The sequence below is a fragment of the Agrilus planipennis genome, unplaced genomic scaffold (genome assembly GCF_000699045.2).
Source record: "Agrilus planipennis isolate EAB-ADULT unplaced genomic scaffold, Apla_2.0 scaffold7, whole genome shotgun sequence".
Lineage (NCBI taxonomy): Eukaryota > Metazoa > Arthropoda > Insecta > Coleoptera > Buprestidae > Agrilus > Agrilus planipennis.
The window spans coordinates 343,733-358,556 of NW_020439340.1; the positions used below are offsets into that span (position 1 = coordinate 343,733).

Genomic DNA, 14,824 nt, shown 5'->3' on the forward strand with positions numbered 1-14,824 from the left:
CTTTTATTATTTCGTAGTAGATCAGCATCACTGGCCGTTCGGCTAGAAGAGCGTGCGTTGCCAGTGCAATTTGTCAATGAGACTGTACCCTGTTACAAACCTGTTATACTGTACACGTAGTCGTTGGTATGCGTCTTAGTTCGCTTTTAAAACTCATTTGATCTACTGCATTCCAGCATTGTTTGTTCCTACGAATGTACCTGACCGCATCTTGCCGCGACTACGGCGGCTTAGTTCGAAGAGTGACGTCCGATTTATCGGACTGCTAGGGTCGCACGTCGCACGTCCGACAGTCCCACGTTTCGATAACAAACCCGTAGCTTTTTCAAAGGTACACGTGTGATAAATTACATACAACTGGGTGTACTTAGAATTAGTGGCGAACTCTTTTGTGACAGTGTGTCATGTGTTTGATGTTTTTTTCAATTTAAAATTGAATTTGACACCGCCGCGCAGTGTGATAAATAACTAAGGAATTTCAAGAGCTATGGGTACACTAAGATTGTTTCTACTTTTGGATTTTAACTGAACACATGGTAAATTATTCAGTCGTTTATTGAATACTAAATTTGTTTAATGGACTTATTTTCCGAAACAATTTTGTAAGCACCGAAAGAAACGCAAATTAAAATATAATCAGAAAATTACCCCCTATTTTTTATTTTTATAGTTATTAATATGGCACAAATTTTATATTTTTTTTTATAGCAATGCAAGGCAAGTCTTAGAAATTCAAGTTAAAAAGTTACGACTTTCTGTTTCGTAATTAATGATTATCACAGCTAGTAATTTTTCAAATACCGAAGCATTAAACATACTTTTTACGATGTATTACTTAGGTACACATTTTATTTGCATTGTCGGTTGTTGATTATATTTTTAACGTAACCTTGAAATTCCTTGCTGTTACATGGTTAGATTTATAATGAATTGGAAATGAAATGATATACATACCTACATCTACCTACCTACCTACCTATCTACTGATTTAAAATGTATCTTTACGGTGCCTACTTAATTAATTTTGGACGACTTGTGTTTTAAACTGTTTCATTAATAGTGGTAGGTACATAGGTAAGGACCATACCTAATAACGATACGTTTCTTAAATGTTTGACCATTTAACGCGTAAAATTTATAAATTTGAAATTAAAATACCTACCTGCCTACCTACCTACTGCTAAATTAAAATATTAGATCACTTTCGTCCAATTTTTAAATAGGTAGAGCAGCTTAAACTTATGGTTAATAAAAAAGGCAAAAAATGTTATTAAATGAAAGAGTGATCCGTTGTTCTTTTTCATTTCAAAAATAATTATTAAAATATACGAATTTTTGGATGGCCCACATATTAAAGAAGTAGTTACACGATACAAAACTAAAGGTACCTAGGTACTCACAGCAATTCAATAGAACTAAAGAACGTTCCTATTTGTGCTCAATTTATTTTTCACAAGCAATTGATAACCTTCAAATTCCATTCGGATTACAATCGACTCGAAAATAAAAAGCACTTACCTACGCAAAATAATCAGCCACCAGACATTTCCGTATGCAGAATCATTTTCAAAAGAAATAAGTTGATACCTACCTAGACACCTATTAAATTGTAATCTCATGTGGGGTAAATGCCTTAACATTAGGTACCTATTTTATAATTAAATAAAATATTTATGATTTATTATATCTTGGGTGTATGTGCACGAAAATATTAAATAAATTGACGCAACATATTATGCACCTGTACCTATAAAATAATAATAGTTTTCAACACAATCCAGCTAAAATGGTTAGGGGGGATTTACTGATCAATAGAAAAATTGAAGAGTTACTTCCTGTTGAGTACCCAGTACCTACCTATTACTAGTTGCAATGAGAATGTTTACAAATCAAAATAACTATTTTATATACTAATTAATGACATTCGATGTGGATATCTATACAAATAAGGCAAAATTGTTTACCGAACATAGATAATATACTTTTCTTTGTCGGCAATTTTTCTTATTAGGTAGATACCTGTTTGGCGCTAGCAAAAATGGATAATTTGGTGAACGTGTGGAATATGTTTTTTCAACCACACTTGCTTCTCAAAAGACTGTTCTAAATCTAAACTAACCGAACTCTCAAAATCTTTTGACCAAAGTGTAACAACCCTCAAAGGATTTAAATGGTGTTTATTGGACTTTAGTATTTATGTACATATGAAAAGATGACTGAAGGATTTGTACGAACTTGTAATACAATTATAATATATAGAATATCTGTACATTCGGTTCTTAACGTGCCATTACTGTATATATGTAATTTAAATAGGTTTCATTTATGAAATCCATTTTCTTTTCGATATCCAAACATTGGCCATTTAAATCGAAATATAGACGACGTAAGGTGTTGTTGTAGTTGGTAATTTATGCATGTATAAATTGTGTCTTTATCAATTTATCATACTTACTTAACAACATCCATACGTGCTAAAGTAGGTGCTATACGTAATACGTGCACATTAAAACAGGTATTACACTCGTACGTATGTACGTATATTCCCATACATGCATGTCAGCCCTACTCATACATAATTTGTTGGATGGTTTTTTTATTTTGAAATATCTACAATTTTTGTATACATATTTTCAAAGACTTTTTAATATGTATACAGGTAAGGTAAAACATTTACCGAACGTAGAAATTATGTATTTTAAACAAAGCGTAACACCACCCTCCACTGCAAAGCTTTATTGTTTTGTAACACCTACGAAATTTGGGAACATACATTCTTTCATTCTCTTGTTCTTGTTATACGAATAATAAAATACTGTTTTAAGAGATACATACACTAGTGGCGAATCGAGAACCGAGCACAGACAATATTTTATTACATGCAATCACAAAAGGCGGCATCATATTTTGAAAAATACAACGTGGTATAGGAAAATTCGTACAAGTGCCTTCAGTCGTCTTATCATATAAATAATAGAAGTTCAATAACTGCAGCAGTTTAAAGCTTTCGAGGGATGTTATTGTTTTGCTCAAAAGTCTGAGAGTTAGTTTGGATGAATTTTTAGAGAAGCAGAAGATACTTTCAGACAGACGTGGTTAAGGAAACATGTTCCACACGTTCACCAAATTATGCATTTTAGTTGGGGGTGTACCTATAAAAAGAAAAAATACCGACAAAGAAATGTGTAGGTACCTGATTCCAACGGGCAGTACAGAATAGACCTATTGTAGTACATTGTGTTAATTACTAATTCCTAAAAAGTATTTTGCAGATACATGTATTATTGTAACTTAAAAAAGCTCAACTGTTCTTTTTTGTTACAAGATCATGGAAACGAGTTAATCCGAATTCTCGATCAAGAACATTTTCGTCAAAATTGTTAGAACCGTTTTCGAGAACACCCCTAGCATTTACGTACAAGAATAATTATTTGTACTTATAGACATATGCATAAGTAAACATGTTGCACCTTTTTATTAGTCTATTTCTGTTTGTTTTTAATTCGGAACCTATAATAGTTAAACACGATGTTGTACAAAATCTGCATAATAAACATCTATGTGTACACTTATTAAGGCAGGTATCTACAATCTGTTTAAAATTTATTAAAACAACAAGCAACAACCTATGTGATACCTTATCGCTAATATGATTTTTTTATAAACAATGACTAAAATATGTTTTTTTACCTTTTATTATAGTTCCCGTAGAGATAATTTAGTATGAATGACTAATTTAAGGCTACAATCCGAGGGAGGGATACGATATATACCTTCTTACCGTATTTCATTAATTATGAAAATTGTGTAGAATAAAAATAGCGAAACATTATTACAGGGTTTTGGGTTTGAATTTTTATTTGTATGTATAAACACATGTTTCTGTAAGTAGGCAAGTTGTATGTGCATACGAATGTACGTACGTTCGTACATGTGTTTGTTTCAGTCATTCATCCAAGGTCGCCGACATTCCATAACACATCGTCAACGCCCGCCCATCTACCGCGTTATTATTATTTAATAATTATTGTCGATCGAATTATTTTAATTGTACAGGTACTTCAATTTTCCACATAAGTGCAATTAAAATTTTCCATCGTATTACCTGCCTAGCTTGGTGAGAGCGATTAGTACACTACAAACCTTAACTTATTGATGTTAAAATAAAAATCAGCAATTCCTATTTTCGTGTAGACATGTTATACGGATGAAGGCAATAGGGTATTACTATTTACTTTGGTTTAAGCATATTTTTTGAAGTAGAGACATTTGATTTTTGAAGTTTTGCTTTGCGTAAAGCGAGCAGATTAACTAAACCAGGGTAATTGTTATGAAATCGTTTGTTTTAGGTGCGCGTCACAGTTGGCGGGCGCCCCTCGATGAGGAGTCTCGTGGAGATGTTGGGCGGGTCATGCGCGCCGGCGGCCTGTGTACGGTGAGCGCTCCATTGGCCGCGTGTAGCCCCGCGGCAGCGCTCCCGCCCGCCGCCCGCTTCTTGGCCCTACACTTACTCCATCAACAAACACTCTACTTTATCGTGCAGGTTAAGTCGCGCGTGCGCGAACTCTACCAGCAAACATGTCTACATTTCGCACAACAAGGAATGAAAGATACCGAGCTTTTTGGCCTTGCTCTTATCTGTGGTAAGCATCCTCTCTATTTATTTTCCCTTATCTTTCTTAATTCATACATACACTTCTTTTAATTTTTCTTCCGCATATACTGCACGTTTTTCTCTGCAAGTAGATGCCTCGTAAGCAATTGTTCGTAAAGATTTTTTTTATTTTGCTCGGTTACTTTATTATGAATCTCCACATAAACAGAATATTTTTGGGAACTCAAGCAAGACAACGTTGAAATAGTGTATTATCATCCACTAAGGGAAGAAAGTACGGCATTTCCTTCCGAGAGGGAGAGGGTGTTTGAGAGGCGGCTTATGATAAAAAAGTGTTGGGAAGAAAGTACGGTAGCCTCTTCCGGAAGTTTACCGCCCTTACCTTCGGCAATTCACACTCGGGAGGAAATGCTTCGATTATTTATTTATAGTAAGTAGGTAATCAATGGATAAGTGGATTTAAATCTGTACAAAGTATGAAAAGGAAAATGTAATACTAATAGGCAGTACCTACAAGTAAACTATAGGTAGGTATAGAGAAATCAGTTATTTCAAAAAATTTTCCTCTATACGTTTTCGTCGATACGTGCCTGTATGTGATATACGGGTTGTAAATAATAAAACGAAAATAAAAACAGATGGCAAAGAATTTCAGTGTTCCCAAATGAAAACTTTCGTGTACCTATACTCTTTTGGCATCGCGCTGCGGCACGAGGAATTTAGAGGAGGAATTTGGTAAAGGAATTTGACCTCGACGAGGTCAAACCGAGCGATGGCAGCCCCAACGAGAGCAACACAAAACGAACGGCACAAGAGAAGAAAGAACGGATCACTAGGTATTATGTGTGTGTGTGTGTGTATTCACCAGTACGCTGTACATTTATGTACATGTACATTGTACATTCATTGAAATTTATTAGAGTTCGAATCACCTCACTGAATTTTTTTGCAAAATATAATGGGATGCTAGTATCTAATCGGCAGATAGGAATGGATGCGCATAAAAATGCGCCCTTCATTCATAAGTATACGATTATAAAAAGAAAGAAAAAATATGGACGGGCAGCCCATCGCAGTTGACCGGCGGCTAAAAAACGGACACAAAAAACAATACGTGCAAGAGCCGAGGCTAAAGACAGGTAGCTGCGTTCTTTCGTTCCCCTTGCTTTCCGCCCGGCGCGGCGCGGCACGGCGTCGTTCGTTACAACCACTCGCCTGTTTGTGCTTGTGGTCGCCTACCTGTACGTATTTATCCACCCTTCTTGCTCTTCTTCTTAAACTTGGTTGCTTCACTTCGACTTGTTTTGTTCCATTAATTCCCAAATCGTTTTCTTCTCTCAACATTTTATTTCTTTTTCGTGTGTCCCGAAAGCTTATAAGTCCATACACATGTAGTAGGTACATCTTAACATTTAGCTTGTATGTACTGTACTTAAAAAAAAAATAATTTGTCAATATTTGGGCACTCATTTGCAACAGTCCCAGACAGATATTAAGTAAGGTGGGTATTTACTATCAGTACAATCAGTAGATAATACTTCCAATATAGCCAATCGTGACTAGGCAGCTATCAATCCGGAAGGAGATCCGATTTCACTCATTTGAGTGGACTTTATTAATATGAGTGTACAGATATGTGTAGTTGATTCTTCTTTTTGATGAGATTTTCATACAGGAACTCTTCTCGTTTTACTAGAGAGTAATTTTCGACCGATTGCGAGAGTGTATTAGTGCAAAAATGTAAACTCCATCGAGCATTTTTTTCAGTATTTCGATAGTGAGTAGGTACCGATGTATGAATTTATGCGTGTGTGTTATGTGGCTATACAATGTACATGTCGATTCCGATGGAGACTTAAGCTGCCGAGTTGCGGTTGCGGTTAGCAATAATGGGAGGAGTCCATCGTTCGGAATGCGGACTGGCGTTGCCACATTCCTTCTTCGAATGGTGCATTGCATTCTCGTGTCAGCTAAGGAAGCTGAGAACTGTACGACAATTACGTATAACATATTTATACTGTACGTACATATACATACGTACAGTGGTTTATCCAAGAAAATGTATGCTTTTTCATATCCCCATATCCCCCTGATTGCACACGCAACCAGTTGCTGAAAAAAATCTATCGGTTTGTTACAGATGGTGAGTATTTGTTTGCCGAGCCCGATAGTAAATTATCAAAATATGCTCCAAAAAGTTGGAAATCGTCTCACAGCCATGGCTTGGATGCGAACGGCCGACCAGCCCTTGCATTCTATTTCCGAGTGCAGTTTTATGTCGACAGTCCACTTCTTTTACGAGACGAGACCACCAGACACCACTACTACTTGCAATTGCGGTTCAACGTTGCCGGGGGAGCCGCCACTGATAAGGTTACTCAGCAATTGGCAGGACTCGCTCTTCAGGCCGACCTGGGAGACCATCGGTCGCCCACAGAAGCGTCGCCATCAGCAGCAAATTCTAATGCTGCGACTACAATCAATACGACGTTTCGACCCGAAGACTACGTGCCTCCCAATATGCGTGGACCACAGGCCCTACGATCGGTGGAAGCCGTTCACAGAAGTTACAGAGGTAAGTTTCGGATGTATTAAACCGTCTTGTCACAACGATTGCTAATGCTATTTTGCCCGTGTTTGTAGGTCTTACAAAGGCGGAAGCGAGGGCGCGTTTTATAGCAGAGGCATGTCAATCTCAAGACCCCATCAATGCTCACGTATTCCGCCTAAGAGCATCAAAAAATGAGGTCTCTCCTGGATCCTTGACTCTTGCAGTTTGCGCCAGGGGATTGCTTGTGTGTCCCGACAATAATCCACCATCGACATTCCTTTGGAGTTCAATAGCAAAACTCAGTTTTGAGCGAAAAAAATTTGAAATTAGAACAAATCACGAAAAACTGACTCTTTACTCCACTAGCGACGAGAAGAGTCGACTCTTATTAGCATTATGTAAGGCTACTCATCAATTTAGTATGGCAGTGGCGCCGCGTTTGAATGAGATGCGTCGTGAAGAAGAAGATCGACAAAAGCGACGATGGGACTGCGATCAAAGGATATCCGTCATTTCAAGTACCTCTTCGAATACTACCTCGGGCATAGTGAGTGATCGCGTTCATTCCGAAGATGAGCTGGAAATAATGATTACTAGTCCACCGGCACCATCAACCGAAAGCTTAGCTCTTGCCCACCTTTTGGACAGCGCTCCGGCCAGCTGCAGGACCTCAGCTGCATCTGCCACCGTTGCTTTGGTTGCACTGTCATTGAAAGACGAAGAAACGAATTCGGCAAAACTGAACTTCAATGCAACCAGTAGTGAAACCTCAAGTAAAACGATTGCAAGCGGCAAATGTACCGCCGACTCCCAGTGTAGTAGTTCCTGTAGCACTGTCATTGTGACTCCTGTGCAGAATAGTAAGTCAATTTCGATTCTATGTACGTTACAATGAATGGATGTTTAATGTTGCTCTTATTTTATTTTCAGAATCGAAAATAAGAAGACCTTCGACTAGTAGTAGTTTAGAGCTTGGGTTCTCACACACAGCACAGAATTCGACGGTCAGCGATGCTACATGCATCGAGTTGGATACGCGCGATCCGGTCTATCTTGCTGCAGGCGTTGCACCAAGTAGTCAAACTAGCGGAGTTTACACCCTTACTTCCAGCGATCAATACACAATGTCCTCATCGACGTGTGGTCAATACAGTACAACCACCGAAGACCAGGTGGACGGGCCTTTTCGCGATCGATGCAATTCGGGCTCTTTTCGAGGCGACGGAAGCGATCCTACTGAAAAACAACCGGTACCTTTGTCAGCTGAAGAACTGTCAGATCTTATTGTTGGTCGGTATCCGTCGTGTAAAAGTGTCAGCAATACGTTAGACTCCGATTCCGACTATGTCACCCTTCCATCCTCGTACAGGGGTTATCCATCGAAATCCCTCGAAAGATTAGATAGCGCTGATATGAGATTTAGACCGCCGCCACCTCCATATCCCGCGGTCAGGATTCACGACGATTCTGAAGAAGCCATTTTGAAGGAGCCACCACCGTATCCTGAAAATATCCATTTGGTTGTCCCACAGCTTGCATATCCGTCTGAGGAGGTGACTGCGAGGTTTATAACTACGCGTTCTCCGAACATCTTGACAGCCCATGCGAGTCATGTGGGGGGAAGCAGTGCACCGAGTTTTTCCAAAACAACGTTCGTACCTCCGATTCCACCGAAAGTACCAAGAACACGGCCATCCGTTGCTCTTGTAGACACATCTTCCAAAACAAACATGATGGTGCCCCGTACGTATTTACCTCCACCTCCTCCACCGGCACCTAGACAGCCACCTCCTCCGCCGCCTCCGGCTCTAGCGACTGTTTACACGAGTCAGTTGTCGCGGTCACAAATAGAACAGTATCAGCAACAAATGTATAGTGATGTCGATTTCGTAGTGTTTCCACTAAAAGAACCTGCGATCAGCAAGCAAGAGTATCTGGAGGCGAAGCAAGGTTCGCTAATGGCCGCATTGGCGCACAGCCCTCCATATATTTATCGTTCTGCTCCCTACCTCAATCGTTACGCTTCAAGTCAAAACCTGTCAGATACGTACATCCAACTTCCGATCTACGGAGCTGCCAGTATTTCGTCTTCCGGCAGTTTGGATCCACCACCTCCCCCATTACCACCCAACAGACCCGGTCGATTTATGCGTACTCGTTCCGACGATAACATATTAAATAGTTTAGAGACGACTCCTCAACCTCCCAGGTTCAGACGCGTGCCTCCTCCACCTCCGCCACCACCTCCTCCTTTACGCGATCGGAAGGTGCACGTCCAAGTACATAAGAACATTGAAAACATTGGTATCGTCGAAACCGATAGAAACTGTACTAGCGGTAGAAATGATACGAACGGTAGTGTGTTGTTAAGTGCCACTGGCGTTTTAAGTAACGAGAAAAAGGACGTGGATGATGCTGCCGCAGCAGCGGCGGCGGCGGCGGCAGCAGCAGCACTAGATATCCGTACTTTGCGCGAGAAAAGCAAGAAAATGGACTTGCCACTCATTTCGGCCCTGTGTAACGACCGCTCGTTAATTAAACAAACTAAAGCTTTCGTCTTGCCGAAACATCCCAACGGGGAGGGTATCAGCGGCGTCGACGTGTCTCCTCACCATCGCCATCACCATCCGGTCGGTAATAGTGTTAGTAAAGTTAAGTATCCTGTGTCAGGTTTAAGCAGCAATCGAATTAATAAGCCAACGCGAAAATTGCCCCCCGTAAGCCATAGGCACCCAGGAGACAAGTTACCCGAAATACCTCGGGACATTCCTCGTGCTACCCCTAACAATTACGTGCTTCAAGATCCCAGAATCATTAAGCATAAAACTATGCAATCCTTTCCGAGTGCAAATATGCGCTAAACAATAATAATTTCAAGCATTTAATTACAAAATAATATGCAAAGTTATTCACTTGCAATTTTGTTAACCATCTTTACAATTATATTAAATTTGTGAACAGATGTTTTTGAAATTAAAATGTTGATATTATTTTGTAAGAAAATGTGTTATTTAAGTTCAGTCCAGTGCTAGAGTAGATCTGTTTGCTCAGGGTGCCATCACATAATATTTACAAACCATGTATAGTAAAATTGCAGCGTACAGACATAAAATGAGTATTTCGTCAATGAGAAACATTCCGCTAAAATGCATTCCAAAAATATATACACATGTGTGCGATCTGGTTCTTATTTTATAAAATTTTAATAATTATTATAACCATGTAAGGATTTGATTTTATTTTGTCTAATAAGCTGTAAATTATTTCTATTTCATCCAATATATGGTAGGGTTGAAGAGTATTTTTATTATCAATCGTATGTACGCATTTGCTCAATCATCATTAAAAAAGTAAAGGTCTTGTATTTCAGTTGTAATGATTTTATTTATTTTGCAGTCGTGTTCGCTCAGTTTTAGTTTATTACGGTGCTGCCATCATTTTATGATTAAAATTATAGCTAAGTAAATTTTTACACACCGAATTCTATGTATTATTTCGTTCCTTTCCGAATTGTATACCTAATCCTAATTCCTACCATACTGACGTTGATGGTTAAGCTAGGTACATATAAAATCTACACCTATTTTCTTCAAAAATTTTAAAATGCTACCTATTTAAGAAGTGTATTGTACTCATGAAGTGTTTATTTGTTCAAATATCCATAAACAAAATATCTATATGGAACGTATTGTGTTACGAAAACAAAAGTATGTATGACCAGAAATAAATTTAACTCCGAAGGACGAAATGAATGTAAAACAATAGTTTAAGAAAAAAAATAGGAAGCACACAGAAAAAATACTCTAACCAGTACCTATCAGATATTTTGTATCTAAAATAGAAGACTACGACCCAGGTTAACTTGCAGTGGTGCCATCTGCATGTCTAAATGTACCTCAGCGAATTATTAAATATTAATTATTTTTTATAGGTATTTTGGCTAATTAAAATTTCGTCATATTTCAATCAATCGCAACGTGGGTTATGCTAAACATTAAAGGCACCGGATAAATATAGTTACTAGAATTCATAACGTTCCTACCTTTTAAAAATAATAGCCTTGTTCGGGTATTGTCAACTGCCTATTCCTTTAAATCTCATCCATCAGAAAAGAAATGCGAGCAACACTTTCCGATTCGCGCCAACGAGAGCAAACGTTTTACTATAAACACAAAATGTACGCGTTTAACCGATCACTTGCACTACAATAATACTATACAATTATAATACAATGTATAGGTGACATTTCTACATAATACATAAGTTATTATAACATGTGGTTATTAATAATGAAAACACCGAGAGCATGTCACGAAGCACCTACAATGAAATAGTCAACTTAACTAATTCTTGTCGTACGGAAAAATGGCCGACACCTGCTGCTACGGACCAATGCTACCAGCTGTCGGAACAGTAACACACTAGTGTTTCATTTGAATTTTGCGCGGTAATACCAATTCGTTGTGTCTACTTACCGTTTACCTTAACTAAAATAATTATAAACTAGCAGAGTGAATTTAAATAACAATTAACAAAGAAATAACTTTACAAGTTTATTTAAAACGGTACTATTCAAAATGTTTGGTCTGTTTTGTTTGAGAAATATGTAATAAAAAAAAAAGATTAATTAACGAATACTATTACTGATTCACCTGGCCAAAGGGATATATTTTTAAAGGATAGACTTTCTAGTTTCGATTCGGGTGTGGGTCCTATTATAATTTCTCCGGAGTACAAATATTTCGATAAATCGGCTTCAAAACGATTTTTGCCCAAATTGGATAGAACCACGTACGATTTTCTCCTTGGGTACCATCTATGCAGTACCATGATTTCATCGTTCGCATATTTTACTTCCGCATTTGCTTTGTTTACGCCATCCCTGTTAATAGAATTTAAGTAAATCGCTGGCGAATCACTTCGTAAAATGACTGCTTTAGAAATGAGTTCTAACTGATTGAAACTGACGGTCGCTTGAATCCCATGATTCCATGGTAATAAATCTTTCCGAGTAAATTGTCTTTCGGTTTGTTCCCATTTCATTGGAGCTAAATGGTGTAAATGTTCAACATCTTTCCTGTCTCCATGCAAATCAATGATTCGTGTCAGGCCTATTTCATCACCATAAAAAATACAGGGTGTCCCAGGAAGCATCATTTGTAGAAGTGTAGCCCCTAAAGTCCCGTTTTTGTAAGGAAGACGATCAGCCATACGCACGCTGGACTCATCACCCAAAGTCCATAGGATCCAAGGCATGTTAGCTTTCGAAAACAGCGTACTGTTAAATATCGACGAAAAAAAATTGCTTAGTTTAAGCGTACCTTCTTCTATAGGTACGTTGACCTTTACCAGATCGACATTCATGTAAATGGTATTTACGGAACTTTTGGGTGCCACGTTTAAAACTGCTTCGTCTATTATAAGGATTTTGTCTTGGCCGACAATTTTCTTCCAACGTCTCAAGAATTTCGGAAAGTCGTTGCTGTTCGCGAAATGTTCGATACCTTGCAAAAAAAAACCATCGACTCCTTTCTCCAGCCAAAACTCTGTTATGTCCCCTACGGGATCATCTACTATCGCATTCGTCGAATTCAAATTCAGTTTCTCTTCAAGATGTCCTAGTTTTTTTAAATACGGCCAAAGTGGCAGGTCGAGAACAAGCGAAATGTTTTTCGTATGCATTGTATTTACCATTATTGCAAAATCTTTTATATCTCCCAGCGGCGTGGCAATTTTCGTAAGCGACGTGTTGTTTTTGTAATCATCCGGATAATCTTTTGATACAAAAATGGAGTTCAAACGTAATATTCGTACTCCTAATGATTTGAGATAGTTTGCCTTAAGGGAGAGCCCCTTGAAATCTCCTATACCGTCACCGTTCGTATCGGGAAAACTAGCGGGAAAAACTTCGTACATTAAATTCCCTTGATACCATTGCGTGACGGGGTTACATTTTTTCGGCAGAGTCCAAATCATTGCTATAACAATCCCCAACATTGCTACCATGATCGACAAGAACATCCAAGCCGAAATTTTCCTTATTAGAATCCAGTTCCATTTCATAAAGAAATAATTTTCGGGAGGATTCTTAAAAGTCATTTGTAACGGTTGCACTTTACCAGGGGCTTCCTATAAACAGTTTTATTTCATCTACTGTGAATATAGTATGAGATGCAGTTATAATTTTCCATGCCACATACGTTTACCTAATGATTTAATAAGAAAGTAATCAAGTACCTGAGTGACAATATTTTCGTCTTTGGGCATATGAAGATAGTGATTGTTCAGTAAGGTTGTCGATGGAGGTTCTGCTAATGAGCAGTTACTGGAAGAAGTAGATTTTTTATCTGACTGATCTATATCTAAAACAAATTCCCTCTTCCAATTTGTTGCATGATGATTTTTAATTGCATAACGCCTTATCTACCTTTCATGTGTTTCAATTTAATGGCAAGCTCATCTGGATTTATGTAATTGTCAATGTTTTCTTGTTCTTCCGGCAATGGGTTTATGAGTGCGTTTGTAGGTGGAGAAGGTGTGATAAGCGCACACGTTGATGTTGTATCATCTCCCAAATATGACCTTGCAGTCACTGGATTTTGCACTCGTAATAAACCTTCCATTGTTAACTTTCCGCTTGCAAATAAAAAATTACTTCCGTGGAGCACGACACTTGATATTTTCGTAAAACAAATGGCGTCGCGTTAATTCACAATTTAATGAATTGACATCTCTACCAATGCATATGTGTTTATTACATACCATTGTACATGCTAGATGCATGTACAGGATTATATTACTGTATATATTAATGTGCTAAACGAATGAGTACAACGTCACGTGGTTGTCATTTGTGCCAAGACAAAAATAGCAGTCCATTTGTTGTGAATTTATTGTACGATCGTCTTGGCGTCGGCGTCGCGACGTCGACGCGCGAATAAGGTTGCAAATCGATTACGCTTTTCCAACAGAGAGCGCTTTGTACCCAACAGTTTCTATTTACATTTCAAATTTGAGAATAATTTGCAGAAATCTTTGTTCGTTAACTAATTTTAGGCATATTATTTAACTTTAGAATTCACTTTGTATTTAGTGTAAGTTCTAATTGAAAAAATAAATCAGTTAAATCAACTTATGTTCTTGTGACAATTACAGGCTGCTACACCGATATTGGTCTGTTTCGTTTTTAAAAAACAGATTTCACTACACACACTTAAATTGTAAGGGTTAATTATTCTAAAAAGTAACAAATTGAATGTGGAAAACAGAGCCAACCTTTTTGGGAAAAAAGCAACAGAAAATAAAACCCTTTGGCTCCGATTACTACATTCAATTGATATAAAAAAGGTAAAATTGTGAGGCGAGAAACAAGGAAAATGAAATTTTAACTACGTGCTGAAAAGAAGAAAAAAGTATTGCATTGGACGTAAAGCGAACGGGAGTCGCCAGGACGCCAAGGCGAACATTAATTATAAATTAAATTTTACCTGTGTTAATGGCACACAAATTATTTTGTGCACATCTATAGCACAATACCTTTCTTATCATGTTTGTTAAGTATCATTTCCCTCTTTTTGTAATAAATGCCGAAAAACCGCACCAGAAATTTGGACGTTAACGTATTAATATTATTTAAGATTTAGTTTAATTGTATCGCC

At 37.9% G+C, this 14,824-nt stretch overlaps 2 protein-coding genes across 4 annotated transcripts; one reads left to right on the forward strand and one right to left on the reverse strand.

Moving 5' to 3' along the window:
• The first annotated feature begins 30 nt into the window (after positions 1–30).
• LOC108739943 (protein expanded) lies at positions 31–10,647 on the forward strand. Of its 3 annotated transcripts, none has more exons than XM_018474067.2 (5): positions 31–536; positions 4,350–4,643; positions 6,756–7,190; positions 7,259–8,026; positions 8,097–10,647. In XM_018474067.2, the coding sequence occupies exons 2-5, from the start codon at positions 4,412–4,414 to the stop codon at positions 10,025–10,027; spliced, it is 3,366 nt and encodes a 1,121-aa protein (XP_018329569.1). In that variant the 5' UTR covers positions 31–536; positions 4,350–4,411; the 3' UTR covers positions 10,028–10,647. The 3 variants fall into 3 exon arrangements, with proteins under 3 accessions (XP_018329569.1, XP_018329570.1, XP_018329571.1); XM_018474068.2 differs by having other exon boundaries at positions 31–331; XM_018474069.2 differs by lacking the exon at positions 31–536 and adding an exon at positions 5,263–5,451 and having other exon boundaries at positions 4,570–4,643.
• A 1,058-nt stretch (positions 10,648–11,705) lies between these two features.
• LOC108739946 (neutral and basic amino acid transport protein rBAT-like) lies at positions 11,706–14,180 on the reverse strand. The gene is made up of 3 exons (XM_018474073.2): positions 13,594–14,180; positions 13,404–13,528; positions 11,706–13,295 (listed from the first exon to the last, which is right to left on the reverse strand). Exons 1-3 carry the CDS (start codon positions 13,787–13,789, stop codon positions 11,790–11,792), a joined length of 1,827 nt encoding a protein of 608 aa, XP_018329575.1. The 5' UTR covers positions 13,790–14,180; the 3' UTR covers positions 11,706–11,789.
• Between the last annotated feature and the right edge of the window lie 644 nt (positions 14,181–14,824).

Excerpts from the sequence above, each read along its gene's own strand:
- LOC108739943 (XM_018474067.2), top strand. The coding sequence starts at position 4,412 with ATGCGCGCCGGCGGCCTGTGTACGGTGAGCGCTCCATTGGCCGCGTGT. Across the intron at positions 7,191-7,258 it reads CGTTCACAGAAGTTACAGAG|GTCTTACAAAGGCGGAAGCG; the intron begins GTAAGTTTCGGA and ends CCGTGTTTGTAG. Across the intron at positions 8,027-8,096 it reads TGTGACTCCTGTGCAGAATA|AATCGAAAATAAGAAGACCT; the intron begins GTAAGTCAATTT and ends TTTTATTTTCAG.
- LOC108739946 (XM_018474073.2), bottom strand. The coding sequence starts at position 13,789 with ATGGAAGGTTTATTACGAGTGCAAAATCCAGTGACTGCAAGGTCATAT. Across the intron at positions 13,529-13,593 it reads TAAATTGAAACACATGAAAG|ATATAGATCAGTCAGATAAA; the intron begins GTAGATAAGGCG and ends AATTTGTTTTAG. Across the intron at positions 13,296-13,403 it reads ACGAAAATATTGTCACTCAG|GAAGCCCCTGGTAAAGTGCA; the intron begins GTACTTGATTAC and ends AACTGTTTATAG.